The sequence below is a fragment of the Hoplias malabaricus genome, chromosome 11 (genome assembly GCF_029633855.1).
Source record: "Hoplias malabaricus isolate fHopMal1 chromosome 11, fHopMal1.hap1, whole genome shotgun sequence".
NCBI classification, from domain to species: domain Eukaryota; kingdom Metazoa; phylum Chordata; class Actinopteri; order Characiformes; family Erythrinidae; genus Hoplias; species Hoplias malabaricus.
Window position 1 is genome coordinate 34,302,404 of NC_089810.1, and position 15,642 is coordinate 34,318,045.

At 43.0% G+C, this 15,642-nt stretch overlaps 1 protein-coding gene across 1 annotated transcript; it reads left to right on the top strand.

The window, feature by feature from the left end:
• The first annotated feature begins 454 nt into the window (after window positions 1–454).
• On the top strand, window positions 455–14,461 carry vwa7 (von Willebrand factor A domain containing 7). The gene is made up of 16 exons (XM_066684483.1): window positions 455–676; window positions 815–1,048; window positions 1,526–1,622; window positions 1,770–1,901; window positions 1,980–2,175; window positions 2,883–3,058; window positions 6,703–6,815; window positions 7,047–7,163; window positions 7,345–7,551; window positions 8,521–8,647; window positions 8,751–8,903; window positions 9,223–9,315; window positions 11,903–12,180; window positions 12,358–12,494; window positions 12,903–13,062; window positions 13,591–14,461. Exons 1-16 carry the CDS (start codon window positions 455–457, stop codon window positions 14,179–14,181), a joined length of 3,033 nt encoding a protein of 1,010 aa, XP_066540580.1. The 3' UTR covers window positions 14,182–14,461.
• The last annotated feature ends 1,181 nt before the right edge of the window (window positions 14,462–15,642 follow it).

Below are 15,642 nucleotides of genomic sequence, written 5' to 3' on the forward strand. Positions count from 1 at the left end.
CTCTAAACATTGTTCCAATGTTATATATGCAGACGCTGGGGGATATTATAATCCTCCAGCCCAGGCTTGGTATGTGGCATAATGATCTCAGGCTCATGTATCATGCTTTTCAACCTAAGGTGGCTATTAGGGTTTTTTATCACCTTTTGGACACATAGGGCTGGTTTCCTACACAGGGATTAAGTTTAGTCATGGACTATATCCTCCTTTCAAAGGAAAATCACAATTCAGAATGGCATGTAGTCCAGGACTAAGCTTAATCCCTTTCTCTGAAACCACACTAGACTTTTTAAAAAATGCTCATAGGGTTTTGAAATCAAGGAGCCTTAGAAACAGGGGCCTTAACATAAAGTCTCCCTTTAACTGTACCTGATGATAATGATAGTGATGGTCTCATTTACAGATGTGACACAGTTGTTGGTTAAACTGCCCAGTCTTTATTGAGAGTGGAATGATGGCTGGAGGTTGTACATTGGTCAGCAGGTGGACTGGCCTCTTCTTCATACTGATTCACTGTGTGCTGATCAGCCGGGCGTTCCTGCCCAACTTCTGGTCTCGAATTCTGACGCTGTCCTGGGACTCGTACACACACCAGTACATGACTGAGCAGGCCCTGGTCAATGTTACCATGGAGACGCTGAGGATGCAAGGGTATCAGCTGCACTCCAGCAGTCAGGTGGGTGGGGCAGGATGGAGGAACCTTTTTATCATGTCCATACACTCTGTTCCTGGCTGTGCTTTTTCTATGTACAGTATAAAACACCATGTGTAAACTTGGTGTTCTGACATGTACACCTGTATTTATTGACCTCAGGCAGGTTTGGGGCGGGCCTTCTGGCAGGCTGTGAGTGAGGTGGTCAGTGCCAATGCTGACATGGACTTTCTGAGCTATGCTCGCTCTGACCCAGTGTACCACTTTGACTCTGAGAGAGTGGAAGAAGCCACAGAGATGCTGAGGGACTTCTGGAAGCAGACCATTTTACTGACCAATAAGAAGGAGTACCAAGCTGCAAGACTTAGGCTTGGGCAGCTCTTCCACTCCTTACAGGTATGGGGATCTCGCTGTCTAAAGTGTTGGGTAGCTAGTTTAAAAGAACATCAGGTAATACTGTTAGTTACTGTTGGCTACCCAGAATCATTGGGTGCAAGGTGGGAACACACCCTGGAGGGGGCACCAGTCCTTTACAGGGTGACACACACTGACACCTACAGACACTTTTTGGAGAAAACCAGAGCACCCGGAGTAAACCCCCATGCTGTACCATGCTGTACCTGTGATCCATGCTGTACCCTTGAAGGGACATTTACACTGCTTTTACCTTTAGTGAACACTTATTAACCCATACAGGACATTTCTTTCTGACAGTGTAACAGTCTGCATGGTAATGTATGTGTCTTCATCCATGTAATTTGTAAACTGTATTTTCAGTGTTGTGTAACAATAGCAAAGAATGTAAAAAGTAAGCACTCTGTATACTCCCAGTATCCAAATCTAATGAATGGAATATTTCTGATGTGTCTGTAGGACTTTTATAGCCACAGTAACTGGGTGGAAATGGGACAATACTCTGAGTACCTTCACCTGCTTCACACAGAAGAGCCTGCTGTACCTGTGGCCTCAGGTGAGTCTGCCCCATATGAACTTACCTGATTTTTTAAAACAATGAAATGAGAGTCTCAATGACTCTCTATGGTTCAAGGTTGTTGTGGCTTCAACAATTTTCCCCTCAACTGACCCAATATTGCTACTTTGATATGTTGGTTCTTAGAGGACACTCCCACCTGTGCAGTGTGCCACAGATTCAGCTGTTATAATAATCTCCTTGAGGAGCTGGTCAAGGGTCCACCACAGCCTCTTCTGACCACTGGCTACTTCAGTGCTTACCCAGCCAAACCTGCAGGTACACACACTCGCCAATACAAGTCTGAGACTTATATTAGCCTATAGCCTTTTAGTGTACAATGTTCATGTTTCATAGGAAAGTGCAGTCATGGGGGAATTCTGGACAGCAGTCGTCACCAGGGAGCTGAGGGTGGCATCAATAAAGATAGCACCTCCCCTCTCTTCTCCCCCCACCATTACCTCCACAAAGAAGCAGCCCGGCTTGCAACCACAGCAACCCTCAACGTGCTCCGAGACCTCCGGGACGAGGTGGGGCACAAGGCTTTCCTCAGGTCAGAGGTTAAAACACGTCATTATTCTGAAAGTCTACCGTGATCTGAAAAGGGGCAGAGCACAAAGACAAACAGAGAAGGCTTTCCAAGTCAGGGAAGATCACAACAAACCACTGAAATATTGCAGACCAGAAAGAGGGCAGCTTTGGTGATTTGTTGCAGAACATAAAAAAAGCAATTAATTCTGTTCCTAAGTAACAATCTGATTAGGGAAGTTTCAGTCCAGTCTGCAGTGCAAGGGCAGACAATAAAACAAAGCATGGTTAAACGAGCACATCACTCCCAGAGAACCCAACTCTACTGCATTACAGTCCAATGCTGGGAGGATTTATATCCCTGAGACTTGGCATTGGGCGTAGTGATTTCAGACTCATGTGGGTCTGCTCGAGATCATCCCATTATATTGAGAATGGAAATTATACACACTGCATGCACAGAAGAATAAGGAAATCAGGAGTGGTTCCACCTTAAAGCAGCTGAATTCACTAATTCTAAAGTGTGTCTGCACATGTTTGGACACCCAACAGCTTTCAACTAGTTTGACTTGAGACTATACCAGAAAAGCTACAGTCCAGAATAATACATTATTTCTCTGAACTGAAGATGACCTGGACTTGATTAGATCTGACTGGACATAACTGGATTCAGCATTAGTGAATCTAATTAAACTGAATTGATGTTATGAGAGATAATGTGTTTTCCTCCAGGCTCTTTAGTGTCCAGCAGCCTCCTGCCCTTGTGTTTGTGATGGACACTACGGGCAGCATGTTTGAGGAGATCACGGCTGCCCGTATGCGTGTGCTATCCATCATCCAGACCCGGGCCAGAAATCCGAACCCTGGCCTACCTGGAACCTTCCTACTAGTCCCTTTCCACGACCCGGGTAAGATCCACTCTGGTGAGAGGGAAACAAGCAGTGTGATTGGATTCATTCAACTCAGACACATGCTTTGAAAGAACTAGTCCAAAGCAAAAGAGAACAAATTGAAATTTCATGTCAGTTTATAACTATGTCAAATCACAGTCTGTGCTACTTTGTTTACTGGAGTGTAGATACCATATAGCAACATGTGAATGCTGTACTAATTTTATTTACATTTACATTTATGCATTTGGCAGACGCTTTTATCCAAAGCGACTTACAAAAGAGGATCTAACATTCGAACTACAGCACAAATTATACAAAATACCTTACATTAAGTGCAGTATGCCAGGAAGTAATAAGTGCATTAAAGAAAGACATTCAGTGCAAAAGATACTCTCGGAAGAGCTGGGTTTTCAATGATTTCTTGAATGCAGAGAGGGTTTCTGTTGCTCTGATAGTGCTTGGAAGCTCGTTCCACCAGCGTGGTACCAGAGATGAGAATAGCCTCAACTGACCTGTACAGGGGGTTGGTCGTGTTAGTTGGCGCTCCTTTGAGGAACGGAGAGGGCGGGCGCTAGCGTATGGTTTTAAGAGTCTATTGAGGTAGATGGGAGCAGAACCAGTGAATACTCTGAAGGCCATCATTAGTGATTTAAATTTGATGTGAGCAGCTAAGGGTAGCCAATGCAGCTCAACTAATAGGGGCGTGACATGTGCTCTTTTTGGTTGGTTGAAGACCAGGCGTGCTGCCACATTCTGGATCATCTGTAGCGGTCTCACAGCACAGGCCGGAAGACCTGTCAGGAGGGCGTTGCAATAGTCTAGACGGGAGATTACTAACGTCTGAACGAGGAGCTGTGTTGTATGTTGAGTTAGGTATGGCCTAATCTTCCTTATGTTGAATAGGGAGAAGCAGCACGATCGAGCTACAGCGGTAACGTGATCTGCGAAGGTCATCTGGTCATCAACCATGACACCTAGGTTTCTTACAACCTTGGTGGGAGCCACCGATAGGGACTCTAGCTTGATGCTGATGTTGTGGAGAATAGCTTGCTTGGCTGGGAGGACCAGTAGTTTAGTTTTGGATAAATTCAATTGGAGGTGATGTTCCTTCATCCATGTAGATATGTCAGAGAGACAGTCAGAGATTCGAGTTGCCACTGAAGTGTCTCCTGGAGGAAAGGATAAATAGAGCTGTGTGTCATCTGCATAGCAGTGATAGGAGAAGCCGTGCGAATGTATGATTGGGCCTAGAGAGGTGGTGTACAAGGCAAAGAGGAGGGGTCCCAGCACTGAGCCTTGGGGCACACCTGTGGTGAGGTGGTGTCGCGCTGATGTTTGTCCAAGCCATGACACACTGAAGGATCGTCCAGTGAGATAAGACTCAAACCAGGAGAGTGCATTGTTCTTGAAGCCCATGTCAGTGAGTTTGTTTAGTAAGATGTGGTGGTTGACCGTATCAAATGCTGCTGATAGGTCGAGCAGAATGAGAACTGAGGACTGACCTGTTGCTTTGGCATCTTTAAGAGCTTCCATTACTGACAGAAGTGCAGTTTCCGTCGAGTGGCCGCTCTTGAAGCTGGATTGGTTCGAGTCAAGAAGGTTATGTTGGGAGAGGAATTTTGTTGCCTGCTTAAAGACAGCTCTTTCAATGATTTTAGACAGGAAGGGGAGGAGAGAGACTGGTCGGTAGTTCTCTACTATAGAAGGAGCAAGAGCAGTTTTTTTGAGTAGAGGTCTTACTTGAGCTAGCTTGAAGGTGTTTGGAAATGTTCCAGAGGTTAGTGAAGAATTGATTACATGAGTGGCTGCGGACACAATGGTTTGCAGTAGGGTGGTAGGAATGGGATCCAGTGGACAGGATGTGGGACGGCCACCTCTAAGAAGATTTGATACCTTGTCTTCTGTGAGAGGAGTGAAAGAAGGGAAGGAAGCAGTTTAATCTAGTTGTGGTCATTACATCATTTTGGTAAATTGAGGGTATATGTACAGGGTGGCCCATTTATATGGATACACCTTAATAAAATGGGAACGGTTGTTGATATTAACTTCCTGTTTGTGGCACATTAGTATATGGGAGGGGGGAAACTTTCAAGATGGGTGGTGACCATGGCGGCCATTTTGAAGTCGGCCACTTTGGATCCAACTTTTGTTTTTTCAATGGGAAGAGGGTCATGTGACACATCAAACTTATTGGGAATTTCACAAGAAACAATGGTGTGCTTGGTTTTAATGTAACTTTATTCATTCATGAGTTATTTACAAGTTTCTGATCACTTATAAAATGTGTTCAAAGTGCTGCCCATTGTGTTGGATTGTCAATGCAACCCTCTTCACCCACTCTTCACACACTGATAGCATCACTGCAGGAGAAATGCTAGCACAAGCTTCCAGTAGCTGTAGTTTCACCACCCGTAGTCACCACCCATCTTGAAAATTTGCCCCCCTCCCATATACTAATGTGCCACAAACAGGAAGTTAATATCACCAACCCTTCCCAATTTATTAAGGTGTATCCATATAAATGGCCCACCCTGTAGATTAGTATACTTGTCATGGGGTACCAGTGGTCAGCTTGTGCTACCACAGAATCAACTCCTAACCCCAAGCCCCCAAGACTCTGAGGAACTTTGTAATTCAAGAGGGTGATTGTCAGGAACCTCCAACCCAGAGGAACATGGTAGATTTTCCCTCAATAGAGGGAGCCCCTTGCACCCAGAAGCTGAAACTCCAATCTGGAGTGACAGGGAAGCCTTGCCCTTAAGTGAGGAAGTGCCAAGCAACCTACAGAACATAAGTGTGTAATAGACAACAATCTAATGTGATGACGTGATCTGGGTCTGTTCAGTTGGTTCGGTTGAGTTAATGGTTATCTCTTAAGATTCTGATTCTCTACGGTGCGAGGAAATCCTTGGCTTAATGCCGGGATCAGACTATGATATTGTTGTCTTCCACAATGTTCACTAAGTCAGGTTATCAATGTAAATTTGTGGCATGTCTTTGATTATTTGGTTCAGACACTGGAAATGTATCGGATACAATAAATCAGGCTAAATTAAAAGTGTAGTGTAATCCTGGCATTAGAGAAAGCCCACTCGGTTCATCTTTTTCTGTTTCTCAGAATGACAGTTGTTCCCTTACTTGCTTGAACTGTTCCTCTAGGTTGGTGTTTCCCTCACCAGTTCCATAGTTCCTCAGGGTTTGGGGTTGAGCAGGATCCGTCGTAGCGCTGACCCAAATCTGGGAGTCCTAGGATAGCACAATTGTCTTTAATCTCTCTGTATTTGCAAGATGGCCTTCTCTCTCTGGTGCTTAACAGTGTGGCATTAATGTTCTCCTCCAAGCAAGTTGAGCTGTCCAGTGTTGTAATGTGAAAAGATGTAGTAGGTGGCATTAGGGTGTGGTTTGGTTGCCGAAAGACCCGGGGAAGAACAAGAACCCATGTCCCCTATCAGAACCTGAACCTCATCATCAAACTTTGAGTCTCAAACTGGCCTGAGGTCTCCAAAACTGACCCAAACATTGTAAACAGTAGTTCTAATAATTGTGTTACTGTATGTCCACCACTGAAAAGGAAAGGGTGAGTTTTGTGGTTATCATTAGTTCAAGGATGTCCAAAACAAGGATGCTCAAAGGGCATAAGTGTGTATTCCTTTTGTCAGATGTAGGTCCAGTTTTGGAGACAGATGACCCGGATGAATTCCAGCGCTTCATGGAGAACTTAATGGCTCTCGGTGGAGGAGACGAACCAGAGATGTGCCTCACTGCTATTCAGGTAACCATGGAAATAGAGGGACATGAAAATGATCCCAGTGGAGTGCAAATTGAGTGTGTATGATCTTTGATAGACATTTTTATGAAATGTAAGTTGGTTCAGATAGTTTCAGTGGCCACTTTTATTTACAGACTCTGAACATTTACAAGAATGCACCTGTTTGCTTTCTTCTGGTGTAATATCTGCTGACAGTACACAGTGTGTATATTTGTGTTTCTGTGTTTATTACAGCTGGCACTCATCCATAGCCCACCTCTATCTGAGATTTTTGTTTTCACTGATGCCTCCCCTAAAGATAGCCACCTCTACAACACAGTTAAAGCCCTCATCCTGGAAAAGAAGAGCAAGGTAAAAACTACACTTTGATACTTTGATAAAGACTGCAATAGGTTACTGGACTCTCATCTTTCAGCTTGTCATTTTGAGATGGAAGAACATAGACGATGAGGAGAAGGAGACTAACACTTCCTTCCTGAGCTCTTTGCTGGTCTGCAGTGACCATCAATAACAATCAGCCTCCTTCTCTCAGGTCACCTTCCTCTTGACTGAAGATCCGAGTCAAGGAACGAGAGAGAAAGGGATGAAGAAGAGGAAAAGGAGAGAGACACTGTCTCCTGATCGGTTCAATCTCTATTCCTCCCTGTCCTCTCTGTCTGGAGGAATGACCGTCTTCACCACGAACAAAGACATCCATAAAGCTTCAGCCATTGTGGAAGACAGCACTGCTTCCAGCAAGGTACATTAACAAAAGAGCACAAGATACTTGGGTTTCAAGTTGCAAGGTTTGGACTCAATGAATTAATATTTAGTCAGTGTCTAATTTCCTACCATTTTCTAAAAGTTACATAGTGCAGTTTCTGCCCTATTGAGCCAATGCTCCTCCCTTTTACATGTCAGTGGAGCATCACAATGATATTGAACCGTTAATATTGAGGGGAAAAATGCTACCAAGTGTTGTTTTAATGGTCAGAAGTAGCCATTGGATACAGGCTTCCAATCAGAACTCAGCTGGGGTCATAACAGTACTCCATTACAAATGTCTCATTACATCGGTTGAGTGATTTACGCCTTTGGCTCTTAAAAACACACAGCAATCATTCATATCACTGGTCCTCTATCATCTCCTGTGGTCACTGAGTGAATTATGGAGCTCTTCCACTGCATGGTACCTTCTTGACTTGATTCGACTCTGCTTTGCTGCTTTGGTCCCTAGTACATGGAATCGTGGTTACAAGCGAGGTGAATAGGGACTAAACCATGACATGTAACGTGCTTTGGTCTTTTAAAGACGTTCAATCCTTCCTTGGATCAGTGGCTGATGAAAGCGTCCAGCGAGAGCTGGACACTGAAACAAGGAAGGAACAAACTCTACTGATCTGTCCCAAACAACAACAACAAGCCAATGCACGAGTAAACAACGCTTAATGTTACCACTACCATTGTTGTGGTCTCCAAAGCCAGCTGTTCCCATTAGAGATGGGGTTGTGCGACATCACTGGCTACATTTCAGGGGAGGGTAAGCCAGTTAAATTGAGTAGAGTAGGTACCATGCAGTGGAAAATCAACATTACACTGTAACTGTGTGAGAGCATTTGGAGTCTTGCCCAATGAATCTTACTGCTGTAGTCTGGTGTGTTTACCAGGGCTGGGAATTGAACTCTTGTCTTCTATGTTGTGTGCAATGATGTCTCCCTGTCTCCTTCAGGTGACTCTGTTTCACACAGAAGGTGAAGCTCATTCCTCCCACTCCTTCACTGTTGATCATGGAGTGAGTTCTGTCATGCTGCATGTGGCAGGAAAACTCACACAGTGTGTTCTTTCCAGTCCTGCAGGTACACATACACATGCACACACACACACACCACACACACACACACACACACATATTTGGTTATATATATTAATGCATACAAACACAGTCTCTTTCTCTGTAAGGCATTGATCAGTCTCTTCTCAGTGGGGCGGGTCCTCTGGCTGAGCTGGATCTGTCTGAAGGCCTGTACAGAGTGAGTCTGCTGCCTCCAATAGAGCCTGGCCAATGGCGTCTCAGCATGACAGCCCATGGACCAATCACATTCAATGTATTAGGTGAGCAGGCCTGCCCACTTTTCTGTAAACAAAGATCAGAGTATTTATTAGAAGCAGCTACAACAGAGCCTAAGGTCCCCCCTCGGGTTTCAGCCAAGGTGCAGTGGAACTGTGTTCTCTGGAGTTCTTCAGGATGGTGTTTTCTGGAGTAACAGCTCCATATAATATATTTGCAATAAGCTGGAATGACCCAAACTTATCAGCAATTAAACAGTAAATAAACAGTTAACTCCTGCTTTTTATGGTGTTCTTAAAATAGAGCACTCCTGAATATGAGGGATCAGCATTAACTGGACACAATCTGTAATCTGTCTCCTAGGAGATGGCACTTTGGACTTCCTCTATTACTTTGCAGTGGAGATGAATGAGACTCACCCAGGGCTGAGAAGAGTGGAGGGCAATCCGGTGGCAGGTGTTTTTTTTTATTGGAAACTGCACTAAACACTGTACATCCACTCACTGGTCATTATATTAGAAACACCAGCCTTGTACTTCAACACACATTGTTATAATAGTAATAATAAAAATAAAAATAAGTCGCAGTCACACAGCTCCAGGGACCTGGAGGTTGTGGGTTCGAGTCCCGCTCCGGGTGACTGTCTGTGAGGAGTTTGGTGTGTTCTCCCTGTGTCTGTGTGGGTTTCCTCCGGGTGACTGTCTGTGGGGAGTTTGGTGTGTTCTCCCTGTGTCTGTGTGGGTTTCCTCCGGGTGACTGTTTGTGAGGAGTGTGGTGTGTTCTCCCTGTGTCTGCGTGGGTTTCCTCCGGGTGACTGTCTGTGGGGAGTTTGGTGTGTTCTCCCCGTGTTTCCGCGTGGGTTTCCTCCGGATGCTCCGGTTTCCTCCCACAGTCCAAAAACACACCTTGGTAGGTGGATTGGAGAATCAAAAGTGTCCAAGTGTGTGAGTAAATGTGTGAGTGTGTGTGTTGCCCTGTGAAGGACTGGCGCCCCCTCCAGGGTGTATACTTGCCTTGCGCCCAATGATTCCAGGTAGGCTCTGGACCAACACGACCCTGAACTGGATAAGTGGTTACAGATAATGAATGAATGAATAATAATATTTAACACTTATATATTGCCTTTTGCAAATCCAATGTTCAGATGGAAAAAAAAAAACAGATAAGGGGTGTAAAAGTATTCAGAAAATAGGTGCATTTTTATCTGAGTTTTGAACATGAGAAAGATTTAGAAGAGCGAATAGAAGAGGGTAAACACACCAACCTGTATAATTATATACCTTCTGCAGTTACTAACTTAATACAACATTGGCTAGGATGAAATCATTTAGAAATTAGCATCTTAAAATCAACATGCTCTTGAAAAGTGTATGTTGGGTTGTGTTAAATGTTCTTACCATCATTTTCTGTTGGCAGGGAGTGTCAGAGTGTTTTAGTTGTATAAAATACTTGTTTTTGAATGTTATGTATATACCAAAGCATACTACTATGGCCTATCATTACCTTGTCTGATATGTAGTTATTTTACATATTTGCATATGCAAACTATTCACAACAAAAGTCCACAATAACAAAAGTAACCGCATCTGACTGAAAGCACAAGTTGTTCACGCCTGTGGAAATGCGTTTTGGCATTATGAAAATGTAGTGCCTGTGGTGAATATGTGATACATGTCTGTAGTTCTGCAGAAATCCAGAATAAATCTGACTATTTACCGCATTGATCTTAGTGCGGCACACATTTTAATGTGGTATGTGGCTTGGTAAATTGGGTCTCCTGATTATGGGGAATACCTTATAGCTGCTTTGCTAACTTCCACCACTAGAGGGATGGCTCCTTCAGTAATTCAAGTCCAATGGGCAGCACCCGTATCTGCTCTCACAAGAGTGGAGCTCCCTTACAGCTCAGTACTCAGTCTGGACTTCTCTTTAAAGAGAGCTGTTACAAGGCTCAGCCTGTAATTTGGTAAGGCCCTCGAGTTTACTCCTGGGTCTCCCTTTCCTTCTGAATTCATTTAAGTCCAGAATAGTGTCCTGAAGCTTGTCTACTTCAGACTTCTCCGGAACACTTGAGTTTTTAACAGTGGCTATGCTTACATGCAAATATTTCCTCCAATAACGTAATGACTTCCTTCTAATCAATGTCTTCTTAAGGTTGAAAATGAAAGTTGAAAAGAGGACTAACAGATGTATTTTGGAGGTCCATTGACGTTATTAACTGGTCACCACTTAACTGACTTATTAAGATTTATTTTGGATTCCTTGTTTACATGGATGGTTCTTCTATTTAACGGATTATATAAAGGATTATCCAGCTCATACTATTGGATAGAAAATGTAATCGGAATGACCCCAATCAGACTACTCTCTTCCAACTTGGGAATGTGTATAATGTGTACATATATGTATTCTATTCCGATTGAACCAGTCAGATTATTAATAGATTATCAGGCTACATGTAAATGTGGCTACTGGTGAACTCATGCCCCCATGGTTGAGAAAACATTGCTAAAGTGCTCTCTAGAGTGGCAAAAACAAGGCACAGTGCCCTATTGGCTGCCCTTCATATGGCAAATACATAACTGTATGTCCTATACACCCGAAAGTGTCCTGTGTCCATTTTATATCTACAAGGTGGACCAACAAGGTAGTAGTTTCTAACATAGTGGACAGTGGGTGGACACTGTGTTTAAAAACTCCAGCTGCACTGCTGTGAATGATCCACTTCTACCAGTACAACACACACTAGAACACCACATCAGTGTCACTGCAGCACTGAGAACGATCCACCACTCAAATCAGACCTGCTCTGTGGGGGTCCTGACCATTGAAGAACATGGTGAAAGGCAGCTAACAATTTGCAGAGCAACAGAATGATTACAGTCATTAATTGTAGAACTGCATTGTAACCTGTGTGGTCAGTGGAGCTGAGAGAATGGACAGTGAATGTAAACCAAGAAACTGCCCATAATATTATGACTAATCAGTGTATATGGTGTTAAATGTAATTTATGTTTTCTCTTATCCACCTTCTCGGCAATAGGTGAACCAGCCTTTTTGGTGCTAGCTGTAACAGGCCTGTCCAGCGGTAATGAAGCAACATTCAGCCATGTGACCTTGCTAGTGAACAAGGGGGAGAGCTTAAACAAGGTTTTGCTGAATTCTTCATCTTCCGGGCCGTTTGGTGGGGAACTGGTTGGCCATATAGACTCCGTTCCCAGAACGCCTTTCAGCTTGCGTCTTTCTGGTGAAGACGGGAAGGGGAACAGGTTTGAGAGAGTTTCGGCGGAGATGGTCCAGCCCACTCACGTGCAGATTCTGGTATGATTTTAAGTCGTAACATATGACAAAGTGGCATGGCATTGTCAACTTGTGTTAAAATTTCTGAGGTGTGGGAGGAAACCCACACCACACTCCTCATAGACAGTGACCTGAAGGATTTGTTAATATTTATCTTCTTGTAAAGACTGTAACAATGATAAATCCTCTCTCCTCCAGGTGCTCTCGGCTCCTCAGCTCCTCTCAGGTCATCCCTCCCTGGTTCTGTTTGAGGTGTTTAACCATGGTCCAGAGCGCCAGTTCACACTCACCGCTGAAGATGACTGCGGCTACCTCTCTGACACCAGCCGCTACAGGTGAAGTTGAACAGTGCTAATGGTTAACTGAACACAGTGGACAAGGTTAAGGCCAGTATTTGAGGATTTTTTTTTTCAAATAGTCGACTGCTCAAGGACAAACTTCTTCTGACCTCTGTTTGAGAACTGTAGTGACTCTTTCTGTTATGTGGACATTTTAGTGAGCAGTGGACTGGTATAGACAAATGTGTGTGTGTTTTTTTATTTTCCCAAAAAAATATTATATGAAATGTTAAGCTTTATAAAATCGAGAGCTTGAAGTCTGGGAACATGCCCACACCATATTATTAATACAAAATATTAAAATAAATAAATATATATGTATATATATATATATATATACGTTTTTTACAGCATTTAGACAAATAATATACAAGAGATTTACAAAGCATCCTTTTATTACAGGAGGTTTTCCATAGAACAGAGGGGTTCAGTGAGGAGGGAGGTGGAACTAAAGACCCCTCAGTCCACTCCAGCGGGTCAAACGGTCACACTGACCCTCACTGTCCAGGCACAGGACTCGCTGGACTCAAACTATGCTGTGGTCCATCTGACAGTTCTGCCAGAGGTGAGGAAGTAAACATAAAAACATAAACCTCTTGGCTGTGTCAATATTAATATTTTAAACTCACGTGAACTGACAGCAGCGCCCTCTAATGAATAGCAGTCAGTGAGAAATCCTGTACATGTTAAACATGGGTTTAAAAATAAAATCATTGTTATGAAAACATTTCATACTGCAATATGATTTTAAACCCATGTTTAATATTTCAATACACATTATTTACAGCATCTGTCACTGACTCTGTCACAGGCTGCTGCCATCAGTTCAATAAATAATTTAAAATTATTTATATTTATGTAAACCCTAGAGGTGATGCCATGTTTCTTCTTTTTCTTTTTCTTCATGTTTGTTCTTGGCGCTTTTGCCCTGGCTTTTATACTGTTCATATCAATATTGGATTTATATTGTATCAGCAGAAATGTAACAAATATCGTGATATAAATTTCGGCCACATCATCCAGCCATAAAAGCATCCAACGTCTTTTAAGAATATAGTTCTACATCATTTTTCCTCTCTGAAACTCTCCCCAGGAGCCAGACACTTCTCCTCCCTCGTGTTCCTTGATGCGTCTGGAGTCCGGCTGTCCACTTGAATGCTCTCTGGGAAACTGGAGTGTCTCTCTGACTGTAAAAGACTACGGCCACTCTGGCTTGGCCTCTGTGAAGCTCACTGAGGGACAGGGAATCCTTAAAGTGTTCCATGAGCAGATCACATGGAGGACAGAGAGCCCCCTCACAGAGCTCCGTGAGAATCCTGTAACAGGACATACAAGCCCTGTCATGCAGCTCCATGAGGAGCCCAGAGAGCGTCAGCACCTCAGACACAGAACAAGGATCAGGGATAGAGGCTCGAGGGTGGAAAAGGGCAGATTAGTGCATGGAGACCCCGCATTGGACATCAGTGAGTGGGCTAGGGGGAAGCCTATTACACTGCATTACATGTCCAGTTGCTGTATCCCAAAGGCAGAAGTTCTGGTTTGGGACAAATCAGGCAATATGAGACGCTGCCATCTGATCGCCAGCCAGCAGAGGGCTCTGAGAGAGAAAGAGAACAGTGCTGCAAGCAGCACTACGCACACACTTCTAACAATGCTGACTCTCTTGGGGTTATACATTGTTTAAATTTTTATCTGGTTTTAAAAACGTAAAGTGCCACTATCTCTGGGTGAGTAGGACGGTCCTCCTTCTCCCTCCTTCATCCAGTATTGTAATAGCCAACATGTGCGTCTAATAGCTGAAAACAGAACTGAAGTTTAGTGTTCTCCTCCAAGTGTGTTGATCTGTGGAATGATTAATTACCAGCAGAGCTTTTTGTTCATTTGCTTTATCCTTATACCTTTTTAAAATTGTGGCACTTTCTCTGATTGAGTGGGAAGGTCCTCTCTCCCCACAGTCAGCATAATGCTAGCCAGCATCTTAACTAATGGTGGAATTAAATGGAATCAGATTTGTGCCAAAAAGAATCGCACAAAAAAAATCTCAAACATAAAACTTATAACTTGCAAACAAAATATCCAGCTCTGACGTTTGTGCTCCATGACTTTTGCGCGTGAACTCAGTTCTGCACGTGCTCTCTCAGTTTTGTGCGCGAGCTGCACGTATGGAACGCCGTTGGTCTCTAAACGTGTTGGATTCTCTGTGTTAACACGTAGCGTACCGAACAATGTTCTTATGAGATTTTGTATAAACATTATACATATATAAATACGTTTAAAAGCGCGCACAAACACACACACACACACACACACACACACACACACATATGTATATATATATATAGAAAAACCCCTCACTTCAACCTCCACTGAATTTACTGCTGAAAAAAAGCCCTTTTTTAATTCAGATTTGTGAGTAAATTAGTGTATCTTTAAACATATTATACATGTTTACAGAAGGTGGAGGATCTGGAAAGTTAATTTCACGATAGGTTTGTATTGACACCGTATTGTTTAGCAGTATGCTATTAAAAGAATGCACATAATTTATCAATGTGAATGAATTACACCTCAGTATGTGTCACACACAGTGTGAGAGAACAGTGATGTTTGTTTGATATAAAACTATGAAAAGCTTTAGAGCATGTTATGAATTAAGTTATATAATAATATGCATGTTTTACGAATTTTAAGGTATTATACACCAGAGTTTTTTTTTTTTTTGTGAAAAATGAAACTTCCAGTTGCTATGGGGATCAGCTTACTAGTATTGCTGTCTTCGCACTGCTCACATAGGGCTCATCATAGCCATAGGTCAGCACTTAGCTCACTCTGTTATGAATAATTCAGATGAAACATAGGGACAACGTTCATAAAGGATTTATGTTTGATGTAAATCCTATCATGAATATGTAAGTACGCCTGGATTTGAGGCCTCCCATTGGTGAAAACCTTAAGAAGCGTGTAAACATGTCATTTTTGGTCACGTAATCACGACAAAATTTTACGTGTTAACGCGCAATCTTTTAATAATGTGTTAATAATGTATAAGTATAGAACGTGAAGAATTACTGTTCTTTTTGGACCGTTCCCAAAGTAATTAAAATTTAGAAAATATCAAAAAGTTCCAAAATAGAACCTTCCTCCT